The sequence below is a fragment of the Rhodnius prolixus genome, unplaced genomic scaffold (genome assembly GCF_049639745.1).
Source record: "Rhodnius prolixus isolate KJV_2025 unplaced genomic scaffold, Rpr scaffold_4, whole genome shotgun sequence".
Lineage (NCBI taxonomy): Eukaryota > Metazoa > Arthropoda > Insecta > Hemiptera > Reduviidae > Rhodnius > Rhodnius prolixus.
Genome location: NW_027411614.1, coordinates 4,415,805 through 4,443,706, shown reverse-complemented (window position 1 = coordinate 4,443,706; position 27,902 = coordinate 4,415,805). Strand labels below are relative to the sequence as shown.

The following is a 27,902-nucleotide window of genomic DNA, read 5'->3' as shown; positions in this document are numbered from 1 at the left end:
GGGTTATAGAGGGCAAAAGGCCAAAATACAGTTCCTTATGGGTTACTATTTACCAGTAATCTATGGTAATATTGATAAATGAAGTGGTTAAAGAAGAAGTATATATTCTAATAGCAATTTGGTACCCTTTAAATGCACTCAACAATTACATGTTGTAACTAGAAGTAATAGAAAGTAATAAAAATATTAAGAGTTAATTAACAGTAATTTCTTTAATATTCGATAATATTGTAAAATTCGATTATATGTAATAATCGTTAAGTGTAATCAACTACATTAAAGGGTAATCTGTTGTAAAAAAAAAAGAAAAAAAAAAGGTGTTTTATTGTAGGCTAAACTTCTTTTAAAATGGCTAGTTATACAATAATAGGAGAGCTCAAGTCTTCATTTCAAAAACTGGCAAAAAAAAACGGCCCTAGAAAACTATAGTTTTTAGCCTAGAGCAGGCTGCTCTTTCTCAAATGAAAGCTAGGGAATTTGTTTGCAATGAAAAAGCTAAATATTAAGGATAAAATAATCTACTAATTTGCGAGAAGTTTAACAAAACTTGGACTTACGTGAAGCGAACAATTTCAGATCCACAGGAAAGCATATGGTGAAGCTGCTGGCTACATGCTTATCTGCATTGAGTAACTGCAGCGCAGCAGATTCCCAAAAATATGCAATCTTTGGCCAAAATAAAGTTCGTGAGATTACTTGTTTTGTTAGTGTATGTTCGCCGGAAGTTAAGTCTATCTTTATGAACTAAGTCTTTTTTCTTGTCTTAACTGGTCAGACGTCAGAATAATTTCGTGAGGTAACTTGTTTGTTAGTGTATGTTTGCCGGAAGTAAGTCTATCTTTATGAACTAAGTCTTTTTTCTTGTCTTAACTGGTCAGACGTCAGAATAATTTCGTGAGGTAACTTGTTTGTTAGTGTAAGTTCGCCGGAAGTAAGTCTATCTTTTTGACTGTCTTTTTTCTTGTCTTAACTGGTCAGAGGTCAGATTTCTCAATCCCGAATCAGTTTGTCATTCAACAACAATCAAACAGTTCTCCTGATTGTATTAAGGAAACTTATAGGAAGAAATAATGAACATGGAGATCAGAACTTATTGTTTTTAGAAGTAGAGAAGAAAGAATCAGGAACCGCCTATCTTAGCTATTACGTTGAGAAGAGATAAGAAATGCTTTCTTATTTTCCTTATCCCAACGAAATTCAACTGATTAGTGGGATTACGGGATAGCACAAGGTTAAATTTCTCCTAACAATGGAATCACCTAGACCCGCATTTTTTTTTAAGTACACTTTTAAATCATTTATGCCAAACAGTGAACCAGATAATTCTTGATTATATATCAAGGCTACATCAAATTTTGCTATTTAAAGCATAACTAAGACTGAATATATTTTAAAATAAAGGAGATTTCTTAAAAGATTAAAGTTTATGGGTTTTGCAAAACTTAAAACAGACCATTTTAACTACCTAAAAACCCTTGCGGAAATAGAGGTAGGTAAACCATATGTGGGAATTCTCATTAAAGGATGTTCCATATTGTACGGCAGCTGTCTTACGGACCCTAAGACCCTAACCTAAAATAACATCATGCAGTCTAGCCTACAAAAGATCTTAAAACTTATTAAAGAAATATAGTTGAAAAAAAATAATATTTTTCTTCTTTTTTTGAAAGTACTTACAATTGGTGTATTGGATTCATTAAGACTCGAATAACTAGAAGCTCTGCTGAGACTTGAGTAACTAGCTGTTGAGCTCAGACTAACAGTATCGTGTGATCGTTGCCTGTAAGGACTCAACTGAACGTGCTTCAGCATATTTCCTGAAACAATAGAAAAATAGCTGTTTTAAAGAAAAGAAATAAACGATTAACCATACATAGTTAGCCTTCTTAGGTAATTGAAATTAACAGTTGTCTCCTTATATTAAGTTTCAAACAGTTTAGTGGATGATTTTGGGCCAAAAGATTAAGCTGGAAGCTCGTATTACTCTGCGTAGCTTTCAGTCTTCCAATCTCTGTTGAACGCTAATCGTCTTTTTTAGAATTGAAATTTAGTATGTTTCAGTGTACACCTTGAAAACTTACTAGTTTTACCAAATATTTCAGCACAGAGACGTGTGTCTTTCTGTGATGATTGCAGCAGCTTCTTGTCGCTAAGTATTGAATATGTGGTTATATGTATATTTGATTTATTTGTTTCTGTTCTGTAAATAATTGTGTGAGGAACTTTTTTGATGCTGTAACATCTTTTATTTTTTTTTGTATTATTCCCAATAATTCCAGAGTAGTTACGAGTTGTAGCATTGACGCTCTCTTTTCATCATTATGTTTCTTTCTATTCAACAAATACTGTGTGTTCAATATAGTCTATGCAATTACTCTTATGTATATAAACTAAGTTAGCAGGTTTCATTAGAGTAATGACTTTAATTTTCGTTCTTGCTGCTTTACAGAGATAAGCTAGATGGTTGCCAGTAAGCATCTACCTCTGCTACAACATCGACTGTCCCCAAGTTTAGTGTCTGTGTGTTTTGAGATTTCAATATAGTAAGTCTTATGATGTTAGGCTGGTCATTCATTCTATTCGGTCACCTCCTTAGTTTGCTTAGTGATCATTAAATTGATTAATAAGATTAATACTTAGTCCTTCTGGAATAATAGGATAAGTCATGAAAAAAAAAAAAAATGAATTCCGTGACAAAACTAGGAACAAAGTACAGTAAAACAAACAAAGTGTTAACAAAACTTACAATAACTAATTCGACCTTCTACGCAATATCAACAACAAAATATTTCAGCATTCCTTTGACCATTGTTCTTCGTTATGCTTGAAGTAATTCTAAATAAAACTAACGACAGATTTACTACAAGGATATATAAACCTGTTTAGTTTACTACAAATCTACCAGAAATTTAATATAAGGTAAAAACCAAATAATTGCGGTTACTACTTCAAATAATTTAGATTTCAATATGGAATGAATATGTTGTAATCCATGATTTACGATATCATCCAGTTGGTTAAGATTTCAAAGCGATGAAAAGAAATATATAATATGGACTAGGCAGTCAATGAGTAATAAAATTTGTAAAAATACTAGGTCCATTTATTGGAGAATTGCTTAACCAAAATCTTGCTTAACATAGTAATTTCATCTTTCGATTTTGTTTTGTTTTTATTTGATTGTAAAACAGTCGGATGTTTATTTCCTGTAATTAAAAATTAAAGTCAATAAATGGGGGGGAGGAATTTGTTCAAAAAAACTACTGGACTAATGATTTTTTTAAAAGTTATTAACAAATTTGTCGTCATTGAGCGGAAGGAAGTTTTGTTCCTAACAGAAATAAAATTGTAACTTCACTTCTTCACAAACTGGAGAAAATATCCGAGATTTTAATTTTTAACTGTTCGAAATATTGTTAGTTTACATCACTTCCGTTGTAGCCAAACTTTCGCTGAGTGTAATTATAAGAACTTGGTGAGCTTGGTCTTTTTTACATTTCTTTTTTTTTTTTTTTATAAGATATTAGCTGATGTTTGAGGGCGAAAGCAAAACTGATCTTTGATGTAATAGAAATTGAATCTGAGCGAATGAAATTAACTTTAAAAATAATAACTATGGGTGTACTAAAGTGGATTGTTTTTTTAATTGAAAACATGTTTTTTAATTGTTACACACGCAGCCCAGTTTCAACTAAGAGTTTAAGAGCTTTCACCCTGTAAAACAAAGGGAATCTTTATGGTAATGACCGGAGCTCTAAAGGAGGAGGATTTGATTACAACAGTGTCCAGGAATCGTAGTCCTAGTAGGAGAAATTTTGCCATTAAATTCATAATTATTATGTTACTAAACACACCGAGGAGGCCTTTCAGATGTGGCTACTTAGAAGCGTCTTGAGAATCTCTTGGGTCGACAGGGTATCCAACAGCGAGGTTCTCACAAGAGCAAATACCCAACGAGAACTGTTAACCACCATCAAAAGCAGCAAGGTAGAATACCTGGGTCATATTTTGAGGAGTAAATAGTATAGACTTCTCCAGATGAGTACAGAAGAGTCGTCGCGGTGTGAGGTAAGAAACAGCAAAGTCAGGGATTGGACTGGTAATGCGGAATGCGGGCAGAGCTCATTTTACGTGGCGGTGAATAGGAAAGCGTTCGCGGAAAGTGATTGGCAATGTTTGGAAAACCGGATATGCCACAAGAAGAAGAAGATTATTACGTTATTTTATTTTGTTTTTAATTCGAGACACGTCAAGATTATGTCGTCATTTAGTTTGGTCCAGATCTTGGTCTCTGTAGTCATGCATCCGGCAATGATGGTAGGTGTGACAGAAGTTCAAAGCCACATCATCTTCTTTAAGTTATCCTTAAGAGTGAATAAAGTGGAAGGCCGTGCGTTACCTTGCTGATTGAATAAAAGTTGTTGATAAGGTTACACTTGAAAATACAGGTATACAAAACCACTTCTGCCAATTCCGTGCTGTATGGTAAGTGAGACTGACATAAAGGAGGTAATCTTCGAGATGTTTTAAGGTTGGTAACATTTCCATCTGAGCTAGTTATCTGTAAAGGTTACCAATCAACATCTTTTATCAGTCCCTACAAACAACCCGTCCTTGTACCATTTTGTCTTACAAAATTATCTTCCTTCCCTTTTACTTCTATAATTATCATTTCTCAATCATTTTAAACTGTCATTTCAATAAGACTTATCACTCAGTTTAGTTAGAATTTTCGGTAACCCCAATTTGATAAGATTATATTCTAAATCTTTGGTCGTAAATAACAAAAAAAAAAAAAAGTACCCCCAGACCCTACTCAAACAGACAAACATAGAAGGCCGGAAATAAATGCCCCCAGCCCCCCCCCCAAACATGTGATAAACTGTCTGTTGTGACAATCAGTTGAACAAGTATCTTCTTCAGAAGAAACTCCATAGAATGAAGAGAAGAAGAGGTTAGTGTTGAGAGGGAAAAGGATAGAAAAATTGTTTGATATGAATGAAAGACTTCATTCATATTTTTCTGTACGATGGGAGAAGCAGGTCCGTAAAAAGGTTATCAATGGTCATAAATACTACAATTTTTTTGGTTTCTTTGTTTTGGTATGTAAGAAATTATTAAGAGAAGAATAGAGTTGTTTTAATTAATTTAGAAGTGAATGTGTCTCTCGGTCCCAAGCACGAGATCTTTGATGCCTTTTCTGACAATTAAAAATAAAACCAAAGAGATATGAATGTTATTTTAATTTAAAATTTCAAGAAATACGATAAGATCCCAAAGAAGATTGTAGTTTCAAAACAAAATATAACTGAATTATAAAAAAAGGATTGTTTTATTCCTGATTTCCTCTGATATAGTTCTTTTTCCTCCTTTTCAAGTGGAAGGTCAGACTGGGATAGCTAAGTTTCTTGAAATAATTTCTACTTCACGTTGCAATTATATTCATAGATTTGTACAGGATGTTCCCGTAGTATGGTCAGCTTGGAATCGAGGAAATATGACAATTTAGCGTGATTCCTCATAACGTTATACCAATACCAATCGTTCATTATTGCTCAGATTGGGTATTATCCAACATTGAAGTACCAATTACCTGTTCTACTTCATTCAGTAGTGCTTTGAGAAGCCAGTAAACCTTTTAAAGATAATCCACCTTATATTAACGTCAAACATGGCAGAGACTGAGCCAAATCTAAGCAGTCTTTGGTTTGTATAGATGTTTATCTATTATGATTTTTTTTTTTTTGTAGACATTCTACGAACATCCGAACCTTTAGATCAGTACAACAGAACTGCTTCCATTTTATGGACAATATATAGTCTTAACAAGCGAGTTAGACAAAGTTGTAATTGCAAAATCATTCTTTATTTCAATCATGCTAGTATCCAAGCGTCTATTTCACGGGAAACTGCACCGAAAACCGAATTCAGTTAAGGACAAACAAAAAGTCACAAGATACTTCAAAACCCACTAGGATAAGAATCCTATCTTGTTTTCTAACAATGTTTATGTCCCAGGAAATCTGTTGGAAAAACTATGAGTCAGGATAGCGCAAGATGCACTTTCATGATAAGCAGTTCTACATCACCTACTCGAAGTTTTTGCGTGACTCATTTAAGAAATAAAAGAAGAAAAGAAATGAAAACGTGTATATATATATATATGTATATACATAAAATGCATACATTATGCACTAATTTTTATTCTTTTATAATTAATTTGCATAAGTGAGATGGTAGGAATTATGTTTTGCATTTTGTTATTATGACTAACGCAAATTGGTGCTGTCTAATTTCTTGTAAATTATTGAAAGAGGTATTTAGTAATTAAAAAAAAAAAATTAAAGCCAAAAAAATAACTAGAATACGAGCAAGGAAGACGAGGAACTAGCAGTGTGTGAGAACTGAACTGCACATGGTGAAACAGCGTGGGTATCATTATAAAAAGAGAAGTCAGAGATCTATTCCTCTCACTTCGCCACAAGTAGAAGCAGATACTATGATGAAGAAAGATAAAAGAGAAAAAAAGAAAGAAGAAAATTAAATGAAAGATTTAGGAGTAATATTCTAGAGAGAGAAAAGATAACGGGTCCTTCTTCTACATGTTACAAGATTCTTTTCAATCTTCTAATATATATATATACTAAATATGTGCGTATGCGGAATGATTGTGTGGTTATATAATAGTTGGAGCGGCAATCTGCAGGAGAGTACATGAACTGCCCATATTTGGATCCTGCGGAGGCGGACTACTTGCCGGCCCCCAGCCGTCTGGGACAAGCTGGTGAAGAAAGAACCACCTCTTTAGTCCACGGCGGCCACCACTCCGTACTCTTTCTCACCCATTCTATTCATCCTACACTCTTAGACATCATCATTATTCCAATAAGTTTCTTGGTCCACTCCGTAATAAACAACTTGGACCAACTTTGTGGGTTTTTTGTTAAAGTGAAGTACATAAAATTTAAATGAAACGGTGTGTCAAGGATATTTTAAGACAGGCGATTTTCTTCTTCTTTTTTTTTTCAATAATAAAGGTACTTTATCTACAAAGAATTCGTCCCGAACTGGGCTAACAATCGCTGGAGTGTATTATTTGATTTAAAGCGTTTGATCGCTCGAATATATCAATGTAAAAACATCTGGAGTTTGTGGCAAATATAATGCGCCTAGGATTCTCTCTGTCAACTTCCCAAAAATTAAAATGAAGTAAAAAAGAAGTGTTATTTAGATAATATTTCTACCATACAAACAGCTTAAACGCTTGTTTCGGAGGTAATCCCACGAAGTGAACAAGAATCGTTGTAAAACAAGTTGTATATTGGACTTACTTTACGCCAAAAACCAAAGAATTATTTCTTGTTACAGGCTCAGTATTAAAAAATTCTTCGAAACCACTAAGTTAAAGAAAAACGATCACATGAAATTATATCGCTCTAGTAAGTTAAGCCGCTTTTTTGGGCCTAATATAAGTACAAACAGTCTGCTGGCTATAAATTGAATACAGGATTTCGTACTTATTTACTGACATAACTTGTTGTATTAATATTATAAAAATAATGAGGCCAAATATTTAGACTTTAATAACATTAAATTGGAAACTTTACCCATAATGCCCTTCAAGAAGCATATTCCTGTGTTCAATAAAAGAAAGTAAAACTGGGCGTAAGAGAGAATTATCAAGAAAAAGAGAGAGAGGAGAGAGTGATAAAGCTCGATGGAGAGATGGCGGATGGAATATAGAAAACGAATGTAGAAGAAGTAAAAAGGCAAGGTGAATAATGATGAATAGTCTATGAAAACTAACAGCAATGGATAGTAAAAGTGCCGTAAAGTGCAATAGCCTTCAGTAAACAAGTTCTCTGCAATAAATGTAGAAACAACTTCAGGTTTTTATGATTGAAGAAAGTACATTACTATCGATTGAACGGCCGTCATTATATTCTTCTATCTAAACGAACTTAAGTACAAAATGATTTCCAGCTCTATCGAACGCGCCTCTTAAAAGCTTCAAGTATCACCCTCTTTTTTTTTTCATTCAGCTGTCCTAAAAGTAATTACGAATGAATAAAAGTTTCATATTACTAACAAAGTAATGGTAAAAGCTTAAACAAACAGTATTAGTTCTCTTAAGTTAATGATAATGACCTAAAGGTAAATTTACACAACTTCTACTCTTCATTAGCAGTTCAAACACTCTAATGGTTAAGGCAGTTTCAGATTACAATAGTTTAAAACTAAACGTGTGTTTTCACAAGGAAGATAAATTGTACCCTTCTTTACAATTACAGAAAGACATATTGTTAATTGTAAACACTAAACTAAAAGTGCTTTGATCACTTGCAGGACAACTCTCACTTACTACAATAACACGAGAATTTTTGATGGGATCATGATGACGTGAAACTTCCGTTCAAGCGTCTTTCTTAAACTCAGCCAAATATTCTAAGCGATTTCCTCCATTCTATACAAAAAATTAAAATTCCAATTAAATTCTGTAAACTAATTGCGCTAAGCATGTGAACTTAATTCTATACGCAATGTTCTAGTTATATTGCCAAAGATTGGGAATAACACAAGATTTGAACCTGAAGGAAGAGGTGTTCACTCTAATAAGAGCAGAATTTTTAGTGAAATCTTCTGCTAAAATACAAAAAATGCAATTAAACCAATTAAGAATTTTTTTGTTAACTAATGAAAGAATTGCCACAATTAAGTTCTGAACTTTTTCTTTGCCAAATTTTGATCTAATTAAATTAATCACAATTAGTCAATATAATTTATCAATTAATTTAAACTCTGAAATAAAAATGATGATCGCCTATTTTTTTCAGGCGGGGCTTAACGTCCAACTACCAAATTAGGTGTCGTGGACGGAGGCGACTAGCAAACATACTTTACTGTAAATTTCTTTTATTAACCATTAAATAAAATCCAAGGCCTAGACCAGGGAATCGAACCCAGTACCACAATGCATATTAGCTTCGCAGGTCTCGCCTCTAACCTCTCGGCTACCGTGATGATGTGACTACTTCCACGGGAACCCTGAAGCGATCAATAACTAAATTTTGATGGTGATATTGATGTAGTTGGTTCTATCGTCGTCATATTATTATAGTCTGCAATATGAGTACATGAATTTATAACTGTGACAACCCAGTGAAGCCAGCAGGCAAAGGAACAAGTAACCTAGGTCCTCCGGGGAAGTTCTAGAAAGAGCGGGGAGTTATCGTATAAGAGAGAGAGAGAAAAAAAGTCCTTCCTAGATATTCTTAAGGTGTATCCAAAGTTAAAAGAAAAATTGAATAATTTTAAGTAGGCTATAATCCCCTTTACATAAACCCAGTCTCTCCCATGAAATCAAGAGGCGAGGTACTGGAAGTACCGAGGACAACCCTCTCTAGTATTCTGCGCACCCCTTCCTTGTCAACCCCTGCCCAAAGAGATTTCCAAGATGGAATACCGAATTAATAAGTTGGAAGGGTTCTAGGTTAACACCATGCCTATCCTGAAACCACTCAGGCTGTCAAAAGGGATAGGAGTCTGCAAATAGGGATAACTACTTCCTGGTACCAGGTGCAAAGATCCCATTTCAATACCTGAAAAACTTGAAAAGGTAGAAAAGCCGGCCGAATGTCTAAACAAACAGTTGGGAATATCAACTATATTAGGAGTTTCAATTTTTAGAGGACTGAGATACCCACAGGGACGCCAAGATCCCTAAAGAAATGGCTAATTTAGATTTTACGCTCTACATTCAATTATCTATCTAAACTTAAATGGTGGAGCAACCGTTTTCGATAAAATTAGCTAAAAATCTCATCTGTAGAGAGTCGCATTTCAGGTTAACCGATTCTTCAAAAAACATGCTATTAATGTACCTAGATATTACCACCATAAAGCAAGGAACAACCACACTTTTCAGCTGTAATGAACACAGGTTGTTCAGTGAACCACAGACACACCTAATCCCAAAGAAAATACGGAGAAAACTAAATTTAAAAGAAAAATTGCGGCAAACAAGAAGTACGAGAAAGTGAAGAACATGAAAAAAACTTTAAATACAAAAGCCCTCCAAAAAAAAAAAAAACCATCAGGATGTCCTTGAGCTGTGAAGAACACAGATGTACCGGACTGGGGCTGGCTACCCTGAAGCGTAACGGTTCCATCAGAGTGAAGTTATTTATATCACAACATTTCGCTGTTTTACAGGAACAAAAAAGATATTAGGAGATGAAAGAGGTAAAAGATAGATAATTAGCAGGTGGCGAGCACGAGCCCATAGTTCCGCGCCGACTACACTAACTACAGGAGAGGTCACACTGAACAATGATGATTCAGCAGCCCGGAATATTCATTTATCTTATACACATACTCGGTACATGATGTATCTACTCTTGTTGTAGCATTATTTTTGTTGTAGCTAATTTCTGTCGACAAACTAATTTCAGCTGATGAATTTTTAATCAAATCTTTACTTCTTTTAATGGAGGGAATGTTACACAATAATCCAAAAACCAACACATCAGATTTACCAACATTACATGAAGGTATTACAATAATAGTTAAGTACTAAATTTTGGGGGAAAAGTCAGCTAATGTTATGCATACATATAAAATGTATTTAAGGAAACTGGAGCCACAAAAAAAGGAGTTAAGGAAATTCTTTCTTCCGGCAAGTGATTGTCTTAAAAACTCAATATTATAACCTTGTAAATTGCAACCTCAACTTGGAGAACAATTTCGTTTCCCTTTACAAGGAAAAGGAGCTTTATCTAGCCATTACACAACTTACTGACAGGCTTTTCCAGCGTGAAAGACTACGGAGAAGTCATGTTTTTTTACCCACAAATGTAATTGGTGGCAAGAGATGTCCGAAAAGAGTCTTATTCTAAGTTTCTACGAAGAAGCAATCAAGTGATAGCTGTATGAAAACTTTGAATCATTGAGACCAAAGGAGATAGTAGTGCAAAAAGAACTAGTAGGGAAAGTCTTCCACCTCTTTAGTAGGGGAGGTTTCGTCTACTAGATTCAAAGGGGGAAGGCTCAATAAGCCTCTTTTGGCTGCGGTGCAGTGGGACGCAGGTCCTGCACCGCTATTTTAACCCTTAAACTAAGTAAAAAAATGAAGAAGAAGAAGAGGAGGAGGAGGAGAGCCCATAAGAAATGGCTGAATTAGGTGCGGAAGGTGTCACGGAAGAAATAGAGCCGATGAAGCTGCAGTATCACTAAATGAAATTGTGCCACAGAATGTAATTAAAACTTTGTGGTAAAAGATTAACGTTTTACAGCAGTATTGTATCCATCAATACATCAATCAGGGTGTCCAGGGAGCACGCAGATCGTTTGGATAATCAGAAGATGGGAGGAACTAGATCGAGAAGGTTCTAACAAAGCTATCATAGCCCTGGAATCACACTGGTTTAGTGTGGCTATAGCTGTAAACGAAATCAGTCTCTAAGTCTAGGATTCATAGCCATCATCAGGGGCCTAGTACAGTAAAAAGCTACTTTTTTTCTTGTATTAACTAATTAACTTGTTTGTTTTTGTTTTTAGTAGGGCAGAGGATGTGCCACAACTTCATTCAGCGCTTGGCTTTTACTTGCGTTATTTAAGAAAATGAACTTTATTTTAAAAGCAGACACTTACTTACACAAGCTATAATTATCAATAATTTAATTATCAAAAATTTTTGATTAAACAAACAAATCAAGAACAACAAAAAAATGTGAAGCAGTAAAAAAAAAGATTTAATATTATAGCAGACGACCTTTTAAAAAATGTTTTTAACGTCTTTTTATCTAATTAGGACACATTAATGAAAACCTAGCCGACAATTTCTGATTCTACATTGGAACGGGATGTAAATTAATTACATAAAAGCCATTAATTTTGTTATAAAAATAATATCAAAGATATCTTTGAATTTAGAGAGAGTTCTTGGTGATTTCATACAACAGGAAAGACCCCACCGCTGCCACTATCGCAAAGGAAGTACCTAGTTTTCTTTTCCATAAGTTAGGAGTATTTCCTAAGCGGATGTTAAAAAAAATGAACCAATTAAAAAAAGAAATTGTACAGGTATGCGGGCAATAATTCTTATCAGCCTAAATACATTTTTTTTAGTAAACTTCTTTGGTTACATAAAACTTTTTCGATTTTCAAAAAGATGCAGATTGAAAATAAATTTGCTTTAAGAAAAGGATAGGAGAACGCATAATACAAAAGAACAACTGCCCAGAAATAAATGTAACAAGTAAAACTGATGACAGATGAGCAGTTCAGGTCACCTGAAGGCCAACAAGCACACGCTGACAATATAGGCGTGAACGAAGACCATCCAGCGAAGGTAAACGTTAATATGCCTTATTAGCAGGAAATTCACGACTGTCACACAAGATAAGTCTCTACGCTACGCACTTACGAAGCTGGTCAAGAGACTACCAACGCTTCGTGGAGGATTAGTAGGAAGGTAAAAAAGGGGCTTGGTGCCTAAAGGATTCGTGTGAGAGGATAGTTGGAAAAGGTATTTTAGGTTTACAGGATTAGGCCCTTGGGCAGAGGCGAAAGGAATTTTAAGGCTATTGTGGGAGTAGTTTTTAGAAGCGTAGAAGGGAGTAAGTAACTAAGAAGCAAAAGATCTTGGATTGAAGGGATTGAATGAGATAAAAGATATCTCTAGAATAGGATTTAAAGCAAAAAAAATGAACCTTTGATTAAATTCATAAAAATAACTTACACCAAACTCAATGAATTTTGCAAATATAAGTAAATTATTGCCAAATTGTATGGATTAACTTCATCACTGACAGAACCGGTTCTTTTAAGTTGGATGCTGGATTGTCTGCAGTAGCCATCTCACTCTTTTTTTTCTTTCTCGTTTCACAACCGGTTCAAAGAACCAAATTAAAAATAAAAACGGTAACTCAAACTAAGTGCACCCTGCTGGAAAAAGTACCAAGCAAACAATCTAAACTCACAATAGTTTATAAAATCGATTATGCAAATGATTTCAAAATCGAAATACAGATTAGAAAGAGAAAATATAAAAGAAGTTGGGTAGGTCTTAGTTCCTAGTATAACTTCCTCAAAGAAGTTTCTTACTCGCCAGAAACCACAATGACTTGTAAACCAAATCCATACTTATTCACTCAAATATTCTTCTTTAATGTTCCTCTTATTGTACAACAGGAACTTGCCAAAATTTGGGGCCTTATTCTAGTTCTTTCCTTTTACTTTTCTGAAAACTTGAATTTCTAATTTGAGCTTCCTTGAAGAATAGTTCCTAATAGTTAAAATAAGAAGCAGGTAACTTCTATCTGCTTTGCTGGTTTACACGGATTAAGAATCATGTGGAGTTTCTGATAAAGTAGGTGGGAGACGAATATGTAAGTTGGGATTTCAATTTGATTTCGAGACCAAGGCGCAGGAAGACCAAAACACCTGAAAAATGAATGAAGAAAAAATAAAGAAGTAAGAAGGATTAAGAACGTGCAATGATTATTAGAACGTAAGGAGATACGACTGTTTGGGAATGTCTGCAAACGCAAAAGCACAGCGACCAAAAATCGTGCCAACCTTGTCAGTGTTTTTTTTTCACAGGATGTAGGCTATTGTAAAATGTGTTATTGTGAGTGAGTGTAACTAAAGGATGAGCTGGAGTTTGCCTGTGGGTACGCTAAGCCCAAGTAGTTGCAACCAGCAACTACCTCTGCAGGCCCTGTGTGAAAGTGTTCAGGGTGTTAGTGTAAGTGTTGTTAGGGTACCCGCAAGGGTGCCAAGATCCCTGAAGAAGTGGCTAGTCGATGAATAGTAAGGGAATTAGGGAATGTCTAAGAATCCTCATTTACGTTGCGGAGTTCTTGTCTATCTCCCAAACACATTGGCAGATGTTATCTGATGCATTTGTGCGCACAGATGCATATCTTAGATATTACAGTCTGTGATACTATAAAGCAGTTCCTATTGTGGTTTTGGAGAGTGTAAATCTTCGGGTCCATCTCTAAGATAAGCTGTTAAACCCAAGTAGTTGCCTACATCAACTAACTCTCCAGGCTAAAAGTGAATTATGTGAACTTTTGGGATGTCAATGAAGATGTTGTTCGCGAGAGGATAAGCTGATCCATAGGGCTGTCAAGATCGCTCAAGAAGTGGCTAGTCCACTTCCCTCTACAAGAGTTGTACATGTTGCTGATTCCTCTGCTTTAGAAACAACTAACTAATACTAGCTTGTGAAAGAAGTTCACAGTATGTTGTACACCTCACCATAGTTTTAAAATTTTTATCGTCAAACCAAAACATATTTATGTTAAAGATTAAGGAATAGAATAGCTTTTCAAAAGAGGTTTTGCTTTCTGATTCGTATTACGTCAACATTTTCAATGCACTCTCTGAACATTTTATTTGTCTTCTTTATGTGAAGAGACGAATAAAAATGTTGGACAAGACGGTAGAAGGCCATACAAAGACAAAGACAAGACAAAAAAAAGAACACGACAATAAATTACGACGAACTATATTAGAGTTGATTCCGTGTTCACCCGTCAATTGACCTCCTGCTTGAACTAATTCCACCACTTGGCTGGCAGCGTGTAAATGGTCCATGATGACCTCTCTTTATCGTGGAAGCTGAAGCATGGTTTGCTTACCTCGAGTTCTCTGTTCTTGCTTCAAGAAAACTATGGCTATTCTCTCTCTCTCTCTGCTAGTATCTTCTCCAACTGTCTGAATTCTTTATCTCTGATAGATCATGAACCATACACATCTGAGTAGAATTTATATTCATGGCCAAATTACTTATTTATTCAACCATGTGATGCACCAATCACATCGCGTTAATCATATTAATTAAGATAATGTAACCTTATCAAATTATTGACTTCAAAGAAATCATATGCGCTAAAAGAAATCTGAGTGTACTCTTCTCATAAAACTCAACTCTTACTACAATACCAAGGTTCCCTCAAAATTTGGAAGGTTATTTGGTTTAAATTCAAGTTACGAATTCAAGTTATGAACGGGTACATAATATTTTGCATCAACATTTGGACATGACAAAGCTATCCGCAAGATGGGTGCCGCGATTGCTCACGCTTGACCAAAAACGAAATCGTGTGTAGTGTTGCAAGGACGGTTTGCAGCTGTTCCAGAAGAATCCGCAGGACTTTAAGCGTCGTTTCGTCACTGTGGATGAAACATGGATACATCACTACACTCCTGAGACTAAAGAACAATGGGTTACCAAGGGGGAATCTGCGCCAAAAAAAGGCGAAGACCGTTCCTTCGGCCGGAAAGATTATGGCGACTGTCTTTTGGGATTCGCAAGGAATAATCCTCATCGACTATCTGGAAAAGGACAAAAACTATTACAGGTGCATATTATTCATCGTTATTGGACCGTTTGAAAACCGAGCTGCAAGAAAAACGCCCACGATTGGCCAACAAAAAAAGTCCTTTTCCATCACGACAACGCACCAGCTCACACCTCAGCAGTTGTGGTCGCAAAATTAATGGAAATAGGGTTCCAACTCGTTTCACACATCCCCCCTATTCTCCAGACTTGGCTCCCTCGGACCAAGTTCCCCAATATGAAGAAATGGCTGGCGGGAAAAAGATTTTATTCAAACGAGGAGGTGATTGCAGAAACGAATGGCTATTTTTCAGACTTGGACAAATCCTATTATTCGGAAGGGTTCAACAAACTAGAGCAGCGTTGGACGAAGTGTATAAGCCTAAAAGGAGACTATGTTGAAAAATAAAAAAAGGTTTACCCCCAAAAAATTAAGTAGTTTTTATATTTGCACGGACTTTTCAAACGACCCTCGTAAAAGAAGCCTCATGTCCCCAGTTCTCCTCCTTAACATCAATTTCTTGAAGAAGAATTTCAAACAAAAGCGCCAGGTCTTCATCAGAATGGTGTAGCCAATAGAATGGCTAAAACAGAATTTTCGCAATAGTTTCGCACATCCGGGAAAGCCATTTTTACTTATTTTACCAACTTGTTTTAATTGAGAGGAATATACGTTAAAATGTTTCATTAAAGTGCAAGCTAGATTTGATCCTGATTCAAATAAAGGTTATAAATCTTCGTGATGGAATTATACAAACATTTAGAAAATTTATTTTGGACATTTTTGAGAAATTCTATAATAATCGAAACAAAACTAAATCAATATTTGGGAGGAGTTCCCTCATGGTACCCACCTAAACTAAAAAAAATAAATAAATAAATAAGGTCTCTCTTCGTCTCTCTGTTTTGAAGTTAGGCTGACTAAGTTAGGCTGACTAAGTTAGGCTGACTAAGTTAGGCTTTTTCGAAATTTAACCTACAAAAAACATATTTCCGGAGGGCAACTCAAAATAGTAAATCAACGCCTAACAAACTGCACTTCCTTTTTAAGAGATGTCAAAGGAAACAAAATTTATTATTAATATTTCATATAAAATAAAACTTTTAAAAAAAATAATCATTTCTCTTTTCGCAAAATTTCTATTTAAAATGGGAAAAGTAAGAAATAATGAATTAAAAGAAGACAATATGAAGTTTAAAAAAAAAGAGAACAAAATATTCACATAATTAAAACAAAGAATGCCACATTGACATAAATTTCCACATGTGAGAAAAAACGTTTTTCTTCTAAACAATAAATGAAAGTTTTTCGGCTAAGAAATTTTAGTTGTTAGGAAATTATTAGAGCTAACCTAGATTCTATTTTGGCTGTATTATTGTTTGTTTTTTTTAAAAAAAAGAAAACTTGGAAAATTGAGTTTCTATTGAGAGGGGAACTATTCTTTGGGGGGTGTTCAAAGTATTGCCAAAATGAAAACTTGCAGAAAATTTAGTTTTTCCTCTAATTTTACTGGTAAAAATACCGGGATCACGTCAAAGTTTCGGAATGAACGTTCCAAGAGTAAATAAGAAAAACTCTCGATAACTGTTCTAGTGGAAAGCAGAGTGAGTTTTTCATGAAAGAGTTTTCATTTGCATTAATTAAAAAAGAAAAAACCTTGAGATAAATTTCCTTGCTAGTTCAACTGACTTGCTGAAGGTAGACAATGTCTACATTTTTCTAGTAATTACTAATCTACATATTTCCATGATTTGATGATATATACCAGCAGCTATTTCAATAACTTCTAGAACAAAGATCAAGGACATACTTTCCCCATCTTCTTTGAAATAAGTGTCATCAACCGTACAAAATATTTTTTAATAACAGTTATTGACTAAATCCAAGCAAACAATTCTGTTCAAGGTGACTTAGTTTGGATTTAATTGATCCATTGCATGTAAATCATGCGGAATAAATAATTACATTTTTGAACACTCAACGTAAGAGTTTGAATAAGAAAATGATTTCTTGGATCAATTCCAAGTGAAGAAATAGACTTTAAAGAAGAAGAGAATGGATTTCCAATTCTTCAGGAGTCTTGACGCCCCATGTGGAGAGATGGGCTGTTTGATCAGAGCCCAGTCTAAAGGAAAACTCTCTACAGAACTTTTGTTTAAATGGTTCAAAAATTTTGTAAAGAAAACAAAGAGTTTTATTTCTAGTTTATTATTCCCCCAAGTGCACAGGTGAACAACAATCCGGAAGTATGGAAGAGCAGTGGCGCCGGAAGCAGCAAGTCACGGTTAGACTGCGAAGCAGTCGATGTTTGTAAGCCCCCCCGCCCAAACTAGAAAGACAACAACAAAACAAACGCACAAACATATCACCATACATATTAGTGCACTGAAATAAGCTCAACAGACGACTGCTAACTTCTTATAGTACGTATATATATATATTACGTTAGTACTGAAGTTGAGAAGGTGATAAATTGAACATTTTTACTACCTTCGCTTGAAGGTACTAACTACTTGAACAAAAACTACTCTAAATGCTCTATTAATAACTTGTACACAAACTAATGCGTATTTCCTTTAAATAATTTAGTTATTTTTAAATTTGTTAAAATTAGTTTTAAATCTGTATCCTCTAAAGGTAACAAAAAAAAGTGTAAAACAAGACTTTTCTTTATCCCTTATAAAATCGCGTCAATTGCTAACGATCAAATAATCAGCTCCGCCCCGTCACTACAACTTCCGGAAGTATCTTCAGTTTTACATTTCAATAATGATTGATAGAATTTCGTTACCCGTTTAAAGAGTTGTTTCCGTTCCACAACTGCAAATCCAAGAAGATTTATTTTAAAAATAAGATCAATCCTTTTCAGTTTCGTAAAACATTCAGTGTTTTGTCTTCTGGAGTAGCCTGCCAAGAAGTTTGAATCGTTCGTGTTTTGTAAGACTAAAAATACAGATTCCTTGAGCACAGTTTGTTCATCAACTGTCCAAAATTTGAAGATCTCTTTAAATGCTACTGGTTTTGCTACAAAAAAAAGAAGCTTTATTTGACCATGTTCGCATTACAGAATAAATGTTTTTGTTCAAAGATTTCATACGAAGAATGTAATCTCAAGAATCTAAACTAGGTATTTGTATATTGTATATAGAGCAGCTATAAAGCCAAATAGTGTGGCTTCCCGAAATTGTAAGTATAGTTCGTACAATGTAGACATCTACAAAGGATACAATGTATAGGAGGTTTTACTGCGAACGGACGCATCAGTAGTTCAACTGGCCTCATTGATTATAAACACCAAGAAGGAGTGAGCATTCCGGATGTAATTCTGGGTAATCTGCTAAGAACGCCCAAAATACTGTAAAAGAAGCTAGACCCAGAGCTCAATGATTAGAGAACTGGATTGCCCTGCAAAGGATCCCAGGTTTGAATCCAACAGCCGGCCCTCTGAGATTCTCTTACTAGGAACTCCCTACACCTAACTATTCGGTGATGAAGATAGTGCTGACCAATGACTACACAAATGCTGACTCTCCTTTAATAAAAGAACAATAGAAATTCTCGAAATTCTTGGCATTAAGCAGATCAACAGAGCCGTAACATATACAAATAAAATGAAACAGAACACATTTGTTTTCAAATAATCTTGGCAGATAAATCTTGAAAGATGCCAAGAAAACTGTAGGATAAAGATTAGAAAAGATACATGACTTTGAAGCTAGTTTGGTTCTATTTTATTCATTTTTACCTTTAGTCTGATGCCCAGTGAATTGACAATTAATGATAATATATGCAGGCACTTGGGCGATGACAAATGTGTATGTGTGCGTGTGTATGTGTGCGACAGAGAGAGAGAGAGATGTGCTTCTATTCCAGCCATCTCTACCATTGTGACCTGCATCACAATTCGTCCCTCAACTTCTATTTCTAACTCTGTCCACACAAGTTTGGTTCAGCCTTCCATTCCTTCTTCTTTTAGGACTCTACCTCCATTCTTCTTATCCCACCCTTATTAGTTCATTCTTTACTTTTTCTAGTATCCAGTTTCCGCGGTTAGAAAATAAAAATATGACAGCTTCAGTTTCTTAAAAAAAAACCACGAATGTGAGCACTGTCTACGTAAGTTCTGGTTTTTTAGTAAAACTATATCATTCAGTAATACTGTCACTTTCAATCGTGATGCTGGCAGGTTGTTGTTGTTGAATAAAGAGGAATCCTAAAAAAATTGACGATGTCTAGATTGGAAGTTCGGATGTCTAAGCCTATAGTTCTTCTACTTTGTCTTTTTCCCCTTTAATATGACAGATTATTTTATTCCTGAAATCATTACACTCTCAAGTCTATTTCGACTGGTTTTCTTGAGGATATAAAACCGAAAGTACGCAGAGAAAAGGAATCCGGGTTCAAGGCGTTACCTGATAGATTCTAGAAAGAACTTCGGCATTCTGTATCCAATATATCAGGCTTGTCCATGGGACATATTTTTCTGTCCCATCCCATCTCATCCCACGGGATTCCCATTGTAATATTAATGTGGAATACAGTTCAAATAAAATTATTAAATTTATGAAAGTTTACGTTTAGTGTCTACTAAATAGGACTACATGTACAATGAGACATGCAAAACGACAAAATTTATTAACTTTAACACTCAAAAGTTGAATCTAAGTATGACAATTCAGTATCATTCTATCGACTACCATGGGAAATACAAATGTGTGCTGTCCCATCCCATGGGACGTTTCCCATGGGAATAACATTCCTATGGACAACACAGCCAATATTCAAACATTATTAAGTAAGGGGCCTTTGGAATAAGAGCTTTTCCTTCCTCCAAAGCATCCACCTGTCCTGAGTACGAGAATATGCTTGTAATCATCCTCTTGAGGAGCATTATTTCTTTTTCTGAAGCTGAAGTCCTTGGAGTAAAGATCTTTTGCTTCTTCCTAAGAATACATCTATCCTGATTATAAGAGTATACTGCTTGGGGTTTCTAATCACTTATTCCTCTTAATTTAGTAAGACTTATAGGCTATAATCCCAGTCTATCCTCAATTCTCACGTCTGAATGTTCTCCAAATACGTAGCCGGAATAATAAAATACAAACAGGTACTCTGTACCTCCACAACAGTACATCTAATTACCTCACATCTTGTACTTCTATTGTTTACTTTATAAGTTATTCTTTTCATTCCTTTTTTTTTAAACTCCCTAAACGCGGTTGTATTTCTCAAGAAAAAGGACAACATAAAAATACCATCGAAGCACCTCAAAAGACAAAAAACTGAACATAGACGTGAAAAGATTTTCTCTAAAATTTCAGATACAATTTTCTTTATGCTTCTTAAAAATAATAAATCTACCATTACGTTTAGCATTGATGATTATTTCGAGGAAGATACATTTTTTTTGGAAAGTATTCTGGGAATGAATAAATTATACAATTCGGCCACCAGGATAAAAAGTCATTGGGTATTTTGATATCTAGGTAGAAGTCAAATATCGCGTAGTTAGAGGAATGAGATCTCGTTTTAAGATTTTTTACCAGTTTTTTTTTTTTAAATTCTGCCAACAAGAGATTATATTCATAATGAACATCTGAACTTCATGAATTTTTCTAGGAGTTAATTGATTTTTATTGAACTCTTGAATAGGTTAAATTACTGTGAGGAAGTGTTACTCTATTACGTTAAAGACCATTAAATCGTAGAGAATTCCTCAAAGTGCATTATTAGAAAGAAGTCCAACTTTGAACAATGTTCCGCACCAAATTTTCTTTAAAAAAATCATCATACTATAATGATATTTCCTTTTACCTCCCCCCCCCTCAACCCCAAGAATGGAGAAAACAAAGAAAAATCTTGAAGAATTCATCCTACTTAACACAATAATGACTCTGAAAATGACCGTAATGACTACAATATGTTTTACTGAGAAAATTAGTCTCAAACAATCAGTCGGACGTCCTAGATTACATTATTTGAAAGAACTGGAACATTAAATTTCCTTTTAAGATGAAAGAAAAGTTTTAAATGTAAACCAAGTCAAAGAAAAGCGTAGATAAAATAATTTGTTTTTTGTTTATCCAAAGTTACGTTTTTGAATGAACTAATTTTGAAATCTTGTTAGGCAGGAAATAGATGGAGACGTCAAAGGAAACTAAGAAATATGTTCTAGATATATTTTGTATTTTATTGGAAAAGATAAATATGCAAATGAACTAAAAGTTGAAAACAGGTCAGGGTGATTGAAATGAAACATAAAACCACATCATTCAAATATATCTCTCTCTCTCGCTTCCACACTTATCTATGATTAACAATCAAATATATTAAACGGTGTAATTATGTATTAGTTCTGTAATTTATTCTGGCCGTCAGATCTCAATAACTGGAGTCATATTCAAATACGTGAGTAATAACTAGTAAATTCAAAGACTTGCACAATATCAACTGTCATTCGTACTTTTTGGGTGTTTTGTCTGAAGGTTTATTGAGTTTAGAGGTTGTCCGCGTAATTGTAAGGGTTGTCAGTGCAAGTGTTGTTAAACAGAGATCCTCACAAAAAGGTTAAGATCTCTAGAGAAGGGACTAGCCCTGGTGTTGTCAGTGCAAGTGTTGTTAAATAGAGATCCTCGCAAAAGGGGTAAGATCTCTAGAGAAGGGACTAGCACTGGTATTGTCAGTGCAAGTGTTGTTAAATAAGAGATCCTCGAAGGAAGGATAAGATCTCTAGAGAAGGGACTAGCCCTGGTATTGTCAGTGCAAGTGTTGTTAAACAGAGATCCTCGCAAAAAGGTTAAGATCTCTAGAGAAGGGACTAACCCTGGTATTGTCAGTGCAAGTGTTGTTAAACAGAGATCCTCACAAAAAGGTTAAGATCTCTAGAGAAGGGACTAGCCCTGGTATTGTCAGTGCAAGTGTTGTTAAACAGAGATCCTCACAAAAAGGTTAAGATCTCTAGAGAAGGGACTAGCCCTGGTATTGTCAGTGCAAGTGTTGTTAGATAGAGATTCTCGCAAAAAGGCTAAGATCTCTAGAGAAGGGACTAACCCTGGTATTGTCTGTGCAAGTGTTGTTAAACAGAGATCCTCACAAAAAGGTTAAGATCTCTAGAGAAGGGACTAACCCTGGTATTGTCAGTGCAAGTGTTGTTAGATAGAGATTCTCGCAAAAAGGCTAAGATCTCTAGAGAAGGGACTAGCCCTTCTCTAAAAAAGTAAGTCAACATAAAAATGCAACAAAAATTATGCCTTTGTTGAATGAATTTACAACTTCTTTGATGTTAGTTTAATCGACAAGAAAATTTGAACATAAATAGAAAATAACAGTAAAACGAAAAAAGTACTAACAGGTCATCTAATTCTAGATGATTAGTACAACTTAGAAGTACTTCAGATATCTGCTGTTTATAGTGAATGACTACAAAGAAAGAAGCTACATCATCAATTACTTTCTTCTGATGATATTCATCATACCGCTGACCAAAACATAATCATTCAACAATCATCACGACCAAAAAAAAAGAAAAAAGAAGACTCTTTCTCATTCAAAATAAATATGATATTTCATGCTCAAAACATAAATGGGCTATTTTACGTGATTTACCTCCAACATTAATTAATAACACCTTACGGGACATACATACCTGCATTACATTATAACGATGGCCTAGTAGAAATTTTTGCCAAGGACATTGCTTTGGTTGATTATGATGTACAAATAAGGTTGAATCACTGATGAAAACAACTGATGCATCCAACATAATAAAAATATTTTATGTCAGTAATAAAAATAAATAGGTAATACCCAGTATTTTTTTTTTTTTGTAATAAATGATTCATTAAATAAAAATTTACCATTTGTTAACATAATAAATTTGCTTAATATAGAGAGATTATGTCAGAATGATGTTTTTTTGGTTGCTTCAAATTACTGCAAATCTGGTTACTGCACAATTTAGCAAGCTTTCTGTTCACTAGAAAAAAGTTGCTCATCTTAACTTAGTGCTTTTATATGGTTGTTTAAATTGCTGGTACACATTTTACTTGTACGTGAGCATTACTACTAAGTATCAAAATTTGAACAACTATACATTGAAAGATTGTAGAATAATTTTGAAAGAAAATATGACACTGTAGAGCAGGGGTGGGCAACGTGCGGCCCGCAGGCCGCTTGCGGCCCTTTTAACATTTTCCTGCGGCCCGCGGCACAAAACGGCAAATAATAAAAATTTAAATAATATACCTAATATTTCAAATCTTATGTTAATAAAGTTTGGTAATTTTCGCTAGTACAATTATTGTCTCAGCGTTCAAATCTTATATTAGTAATTCGCGCTCTTTCTTTGTATGATTTAGTACGCCATTTTTACACCGACACAAAGCGTGTTGTTGCCGTCGAACGGATTTTCGCTTCTTCTCTAGTTATATATTTTATGGTGATATATGAATGTGAATGCAATCGCATTATTTTTATTTCGTCTGGCTTTTAATAGAAAAATTGATGAAGGAAAATATGAAGCAATTTCATAGAAGTAACTAATGCCGTTTTTTTGTTGATTTGTTAATAAATTTCATATTAATTAATAATCTGTATCATAAATAGATAAAAACAATTAATAAATAAGAACCCGAAATAAATATATACTGCGGCCCTCGGTAATAAACCAATAACCTTTTGCGGCTCTCGGTAATAAACCAATACCCCTATATGGCCCTTTACAGATGTAATGGTTTTTGAGGAGATGTTGGTTGTTGATGTTGATGGATAAATAACACTTTTAGTATCGCTATAAGACTTTATATATTTATATGACTGACTGCCAAGGACTCTATACTTTACACTACAAGAACAGAACAGACTGACTGACGTGGCTAAACGATGTGTACAACTGAAGTGTAAGACCTTGAACAGAATCTTCGAACTGAATCTCGAACTGAATATCGAACTGAATATTGAACTGAGTATGTAACTGAATCTCCTCTTTGACTTTCCTCTTGTTCTTATATACCTTCGCCGAGCCTCCCCTCTCTGTGTGCCAAGGGGGCTCTGTGTGCCAAGGGGGCTGACTCTCTCCCTCTGGCTAGAGTGGATGAGTGGTGGGGTTTCACTACCCTTACATCATCCCGTAATGGTTGAGGAGAGAGTTGTTGTTGGTTGTAGACGTTGATGGATAAATAACACTTTTAGTATCGGTATAAGATATTATATATGTTTGTGACTGACTGCCAAGGACTCTATACTTTACACTACTAGAACAGAACAGACTGACTGATGTGGCTGAACGATGTGTACAACTGAAGTGTAAGACTTAGAGCAGAATCTTCGAACTGAATCTCGAACTGAATATCGAACTGAATATTGAACTGAGTATATGTGAATATATCAGAATTGAATATCTTCTTTGACTTTCCTCTCGTTCTTATATACATTCCCGAGCCTCCCCTCTCTGTGTGCCAAGGGGGCTCTGTGTGCCAAGGGGGCTGACTCTCTCCCTCTGGCTAGAGTGGATGAGTGGTGGGGTTTCACTACCCTTACACAGACAAAAGGTTGCCCACCCCTGCTGTAGAGTGCAGTTCATCTTTATTTTTTGGTAATTAATACATTAATCTAAAGGGAAACTTTAATTAATTTAGATTCATTCATTAATTTTTTAGGGAAAAGAATGAATGTTGCCGATTTCATTCATAATTTTCAGGGCTTACACTTATTAAACAACTATGATTTGTTTTACTCTGAGACTGTCTTCTGACTGAATGTTAGTGGTTTGCAGTTTAGAGTAGAATGCTCCATGCAGGAAGTTAAAAAAATGTATCATAAAAATTAATAAATATGTGGTATTTTTAGTAAATATTGAAAGAAGATTATTCTTAAAAAAAACTGACACAAAATTGCTTAAACCAATTCAAGGAGACAGTCAACTTGAAATACCGTTATACTCACTTAAGGCCATATTAAGTAAAAAAAAAATTTTACTAAGTAATGACAAGGTGGAATTCTTTAGATAGATTCTTCAACTAAAGGAGAGGTAGTTCGTTTTAACAACACACACACATAACAACAACAAAAAATAAAAAACACGTCACCCACCGGATATAATTCGACCGAGAGAGTTCGAGCTCCAATAAAAACGGAAGTTACGTAGAAACCCCATTTTTGTTCTGGATCAAAAAATAATTGAGTACGTCCGGTCAGGCCAGCACGAGTTGGTGGAGGCCGACAAGATTAGGCAGGCGACAAATGGAAAGTGGTCTCTCCACCAACCCAATAATTTTAAAAATATATAATAAAGATGAATATTAAATACTTATATTCTATTTTTTGCTCTTAATAATTAGACAAACATAAAGTAGGCTAGAAATTTAAACTGCATCAAGAGAAAATGCAGATAATAAATGAAAAGAAATTTAAAATCAATCAAAGAAACAAAGACATTTAGAAGCAAACTTTCTTTTATTTAGATAAACAAAAAATGGTCACTTACTATTTTTGGTTCATTAAATTTGGAAGTTTAGGTGACTATCTACTACTTTTGGACACTTTTGGACCCTCTACTCACACTAGACTTAGAAGACAAACAATGACTAAGCCTTGCGAAACTTCTGTACAGAGATTACTTTGGGCGAAGCTCCAAATTGCTCATAGAACTCAAGCAGTTTTTATATATACAATACTATCCTCGAACCTATGTGGACTTACAGCACTAAAGCTGTAGGGTTCAGCCAAACCTCAGTCTTCAAAAAAAAAAAAAAAACGACCTCCACATCCAATTCAACAAGAAGAACTCGCCAAGACAAAAATATCACAAGTTCCATGTCGCTCTCTCTGCTTGCTCAAATCCTCTTGTACAGTCTCTCGCCTCCTCTGACATTCCTGACAATTCTTCTTCACGCAGATTGAATCGTCAATGGCACCGAGACCTCCTTGAGGTCTGAAGACCATCACCATCATAATCGGTTTCCTGCAGAGAGTGCTATCGCTATGTAGTTTCTCTTCTCCTGCTCTTCACGCACCAATATATCTCATCCACCTTCTAATTTACTTATTATATATATTTATACAGACTGTAAATAACTAAATACATTTTTTTAAAAACGGAAGCTAACTCATTTTTTTTTTTTTTTTTTGTAAACTGTAACTCGTCAGTTCAGTTTACAAAAATTATTTACGTATGTTATGCTAGTTGACAAAATATTTTTTTTACAATTTTAACACAAAGGTTGGTGTATCTTCTGTCCTGTAAACTGTTGTTTAGGTAGACAGTTTACAGTAATTTTTGTAAACTGTGTATTTTAAACCAAATTAACGTACATTATAAACTGTTTCTGTAAATCATGTTCCACAGCTCCGAAAATGACCTAGAGACCCTAGATCGAAAGCTTGGCAAAAAATAAGTAAACTGTTTCTGTAAATCATGTTCCACAGCTCCGAAAATGACCTAGAGACCCTAGATCGAAAGCTTGGCAAAAAATAAGTAAACTGTTTCTGTAAATCATGTTCCACAGCTCCGAAAATGACCTAGAGACCCTAGATCGAAAGCTTGGCAAAAAATAAGTAAACTGTTTCTGTAAATCATGTTCCACAGCTCCGAAAATGACCTAGAGACCCTAGATCGAAAGCTTGGCAAAAAATAAGTAAACTGTTTCTGTAAATCATGTTCCACAGCGCCGAAAATGACCTAGAGACCCTAGATCGAAAGCTTGGCAAAAAATAAGTAAACTGTTTCTGTAAATCATGTTCCACAGCTCCGAAAATGACCTAGAGACCCTAGATCGAAAGCTTGGCAAAAAATAAGTAAACTGTTTCTGTAAATCATGTTCCACAGCTCCGAAAATGACCTAGAGACCCTAGATCGAAAGCTTGGCAAAAAATAAGTAAACTGTTTCTGTAAATCATGTTCCACAGCTCCGAAAATGACCTAGAGACCCTAGATCGAAAGCTTGGCAAAAAATAAGTAAACTGTTTCTGTAAATCATGTTCCACAGCTCCGAAAATGACCTAGAGACCCTAGATCGAAAGCTTGGCAAAAAATAAGTAAACTGTTTCTGTAAATCATGTTCCACAGCTCCGAAAATGACCTAGAGACCCTAGATCGAAAGCTTGGCAAAAAATAAGTAAACTGTTTCTGTAAATCATGTTCCACAGCTCCGAAAATGACCTAGAGACCCTAGATCGAAAGCTTGGCAAAAAATAAGTAAACTGTTTCTGTAAATCATGTTCCACAGCTCCGAAAATGACCTAGAGACCCTAGATCGAAAGCTTGGCAAAAAATAAGTAAACTGTTTCTGTAAATCATGTTCCACAGCTCCGAAAATGACCTAGAGACCCTAGATCGAAAGCTTGGCAAAAAATAAGTAAACTGTTTCTGTAAATCATGTTCCACAGCTCCGAAAATGACCTAGAGACCCTAGATCGAAAGCTTGGCAAAAAATAAGTAAACTGTTTCTGTAAATCATGTTCCACAGCTCCGAAAATGACCTAGAGACCCTAGATCGAAAGCTTGGCAAAAAATAAGTAAACTGTTTCTGTAAATCATGTTCCACAGCTCCGAAA

At 34.9% G+C, this 27,902-nt stretch overlaps 1 protein-coding gene across 3 annotated transcripts in view; it reads right to left on the bottom strand.

Annotated features, from left to right (window-relative positions):
- The window catches only part of rau (RA domain-containing protein rau), a 137,760-nt gene that overhangs the window by 65,089 nt on the left and 44,769 nt on the right, over positions 1 to 27,902 (bottom strand). For all 3 annotated transcript variants that reach the window (XM_074130950.1, XM_074130949.1, XM_074130948.1), the window contains exon 2: positions 1,678 to 1,817. In XM_074130950.1, the coding sequence (XP_073987051.1) occupies positions 1,678 to 1,812 (135 nt within the window). In that variant the 5' untranslated portion in view covers positions 1,813 to 1,817. The remainder of the gene's footprint in view (positions 1 to 1,677; positions 1,818 to 27,902) is intronic.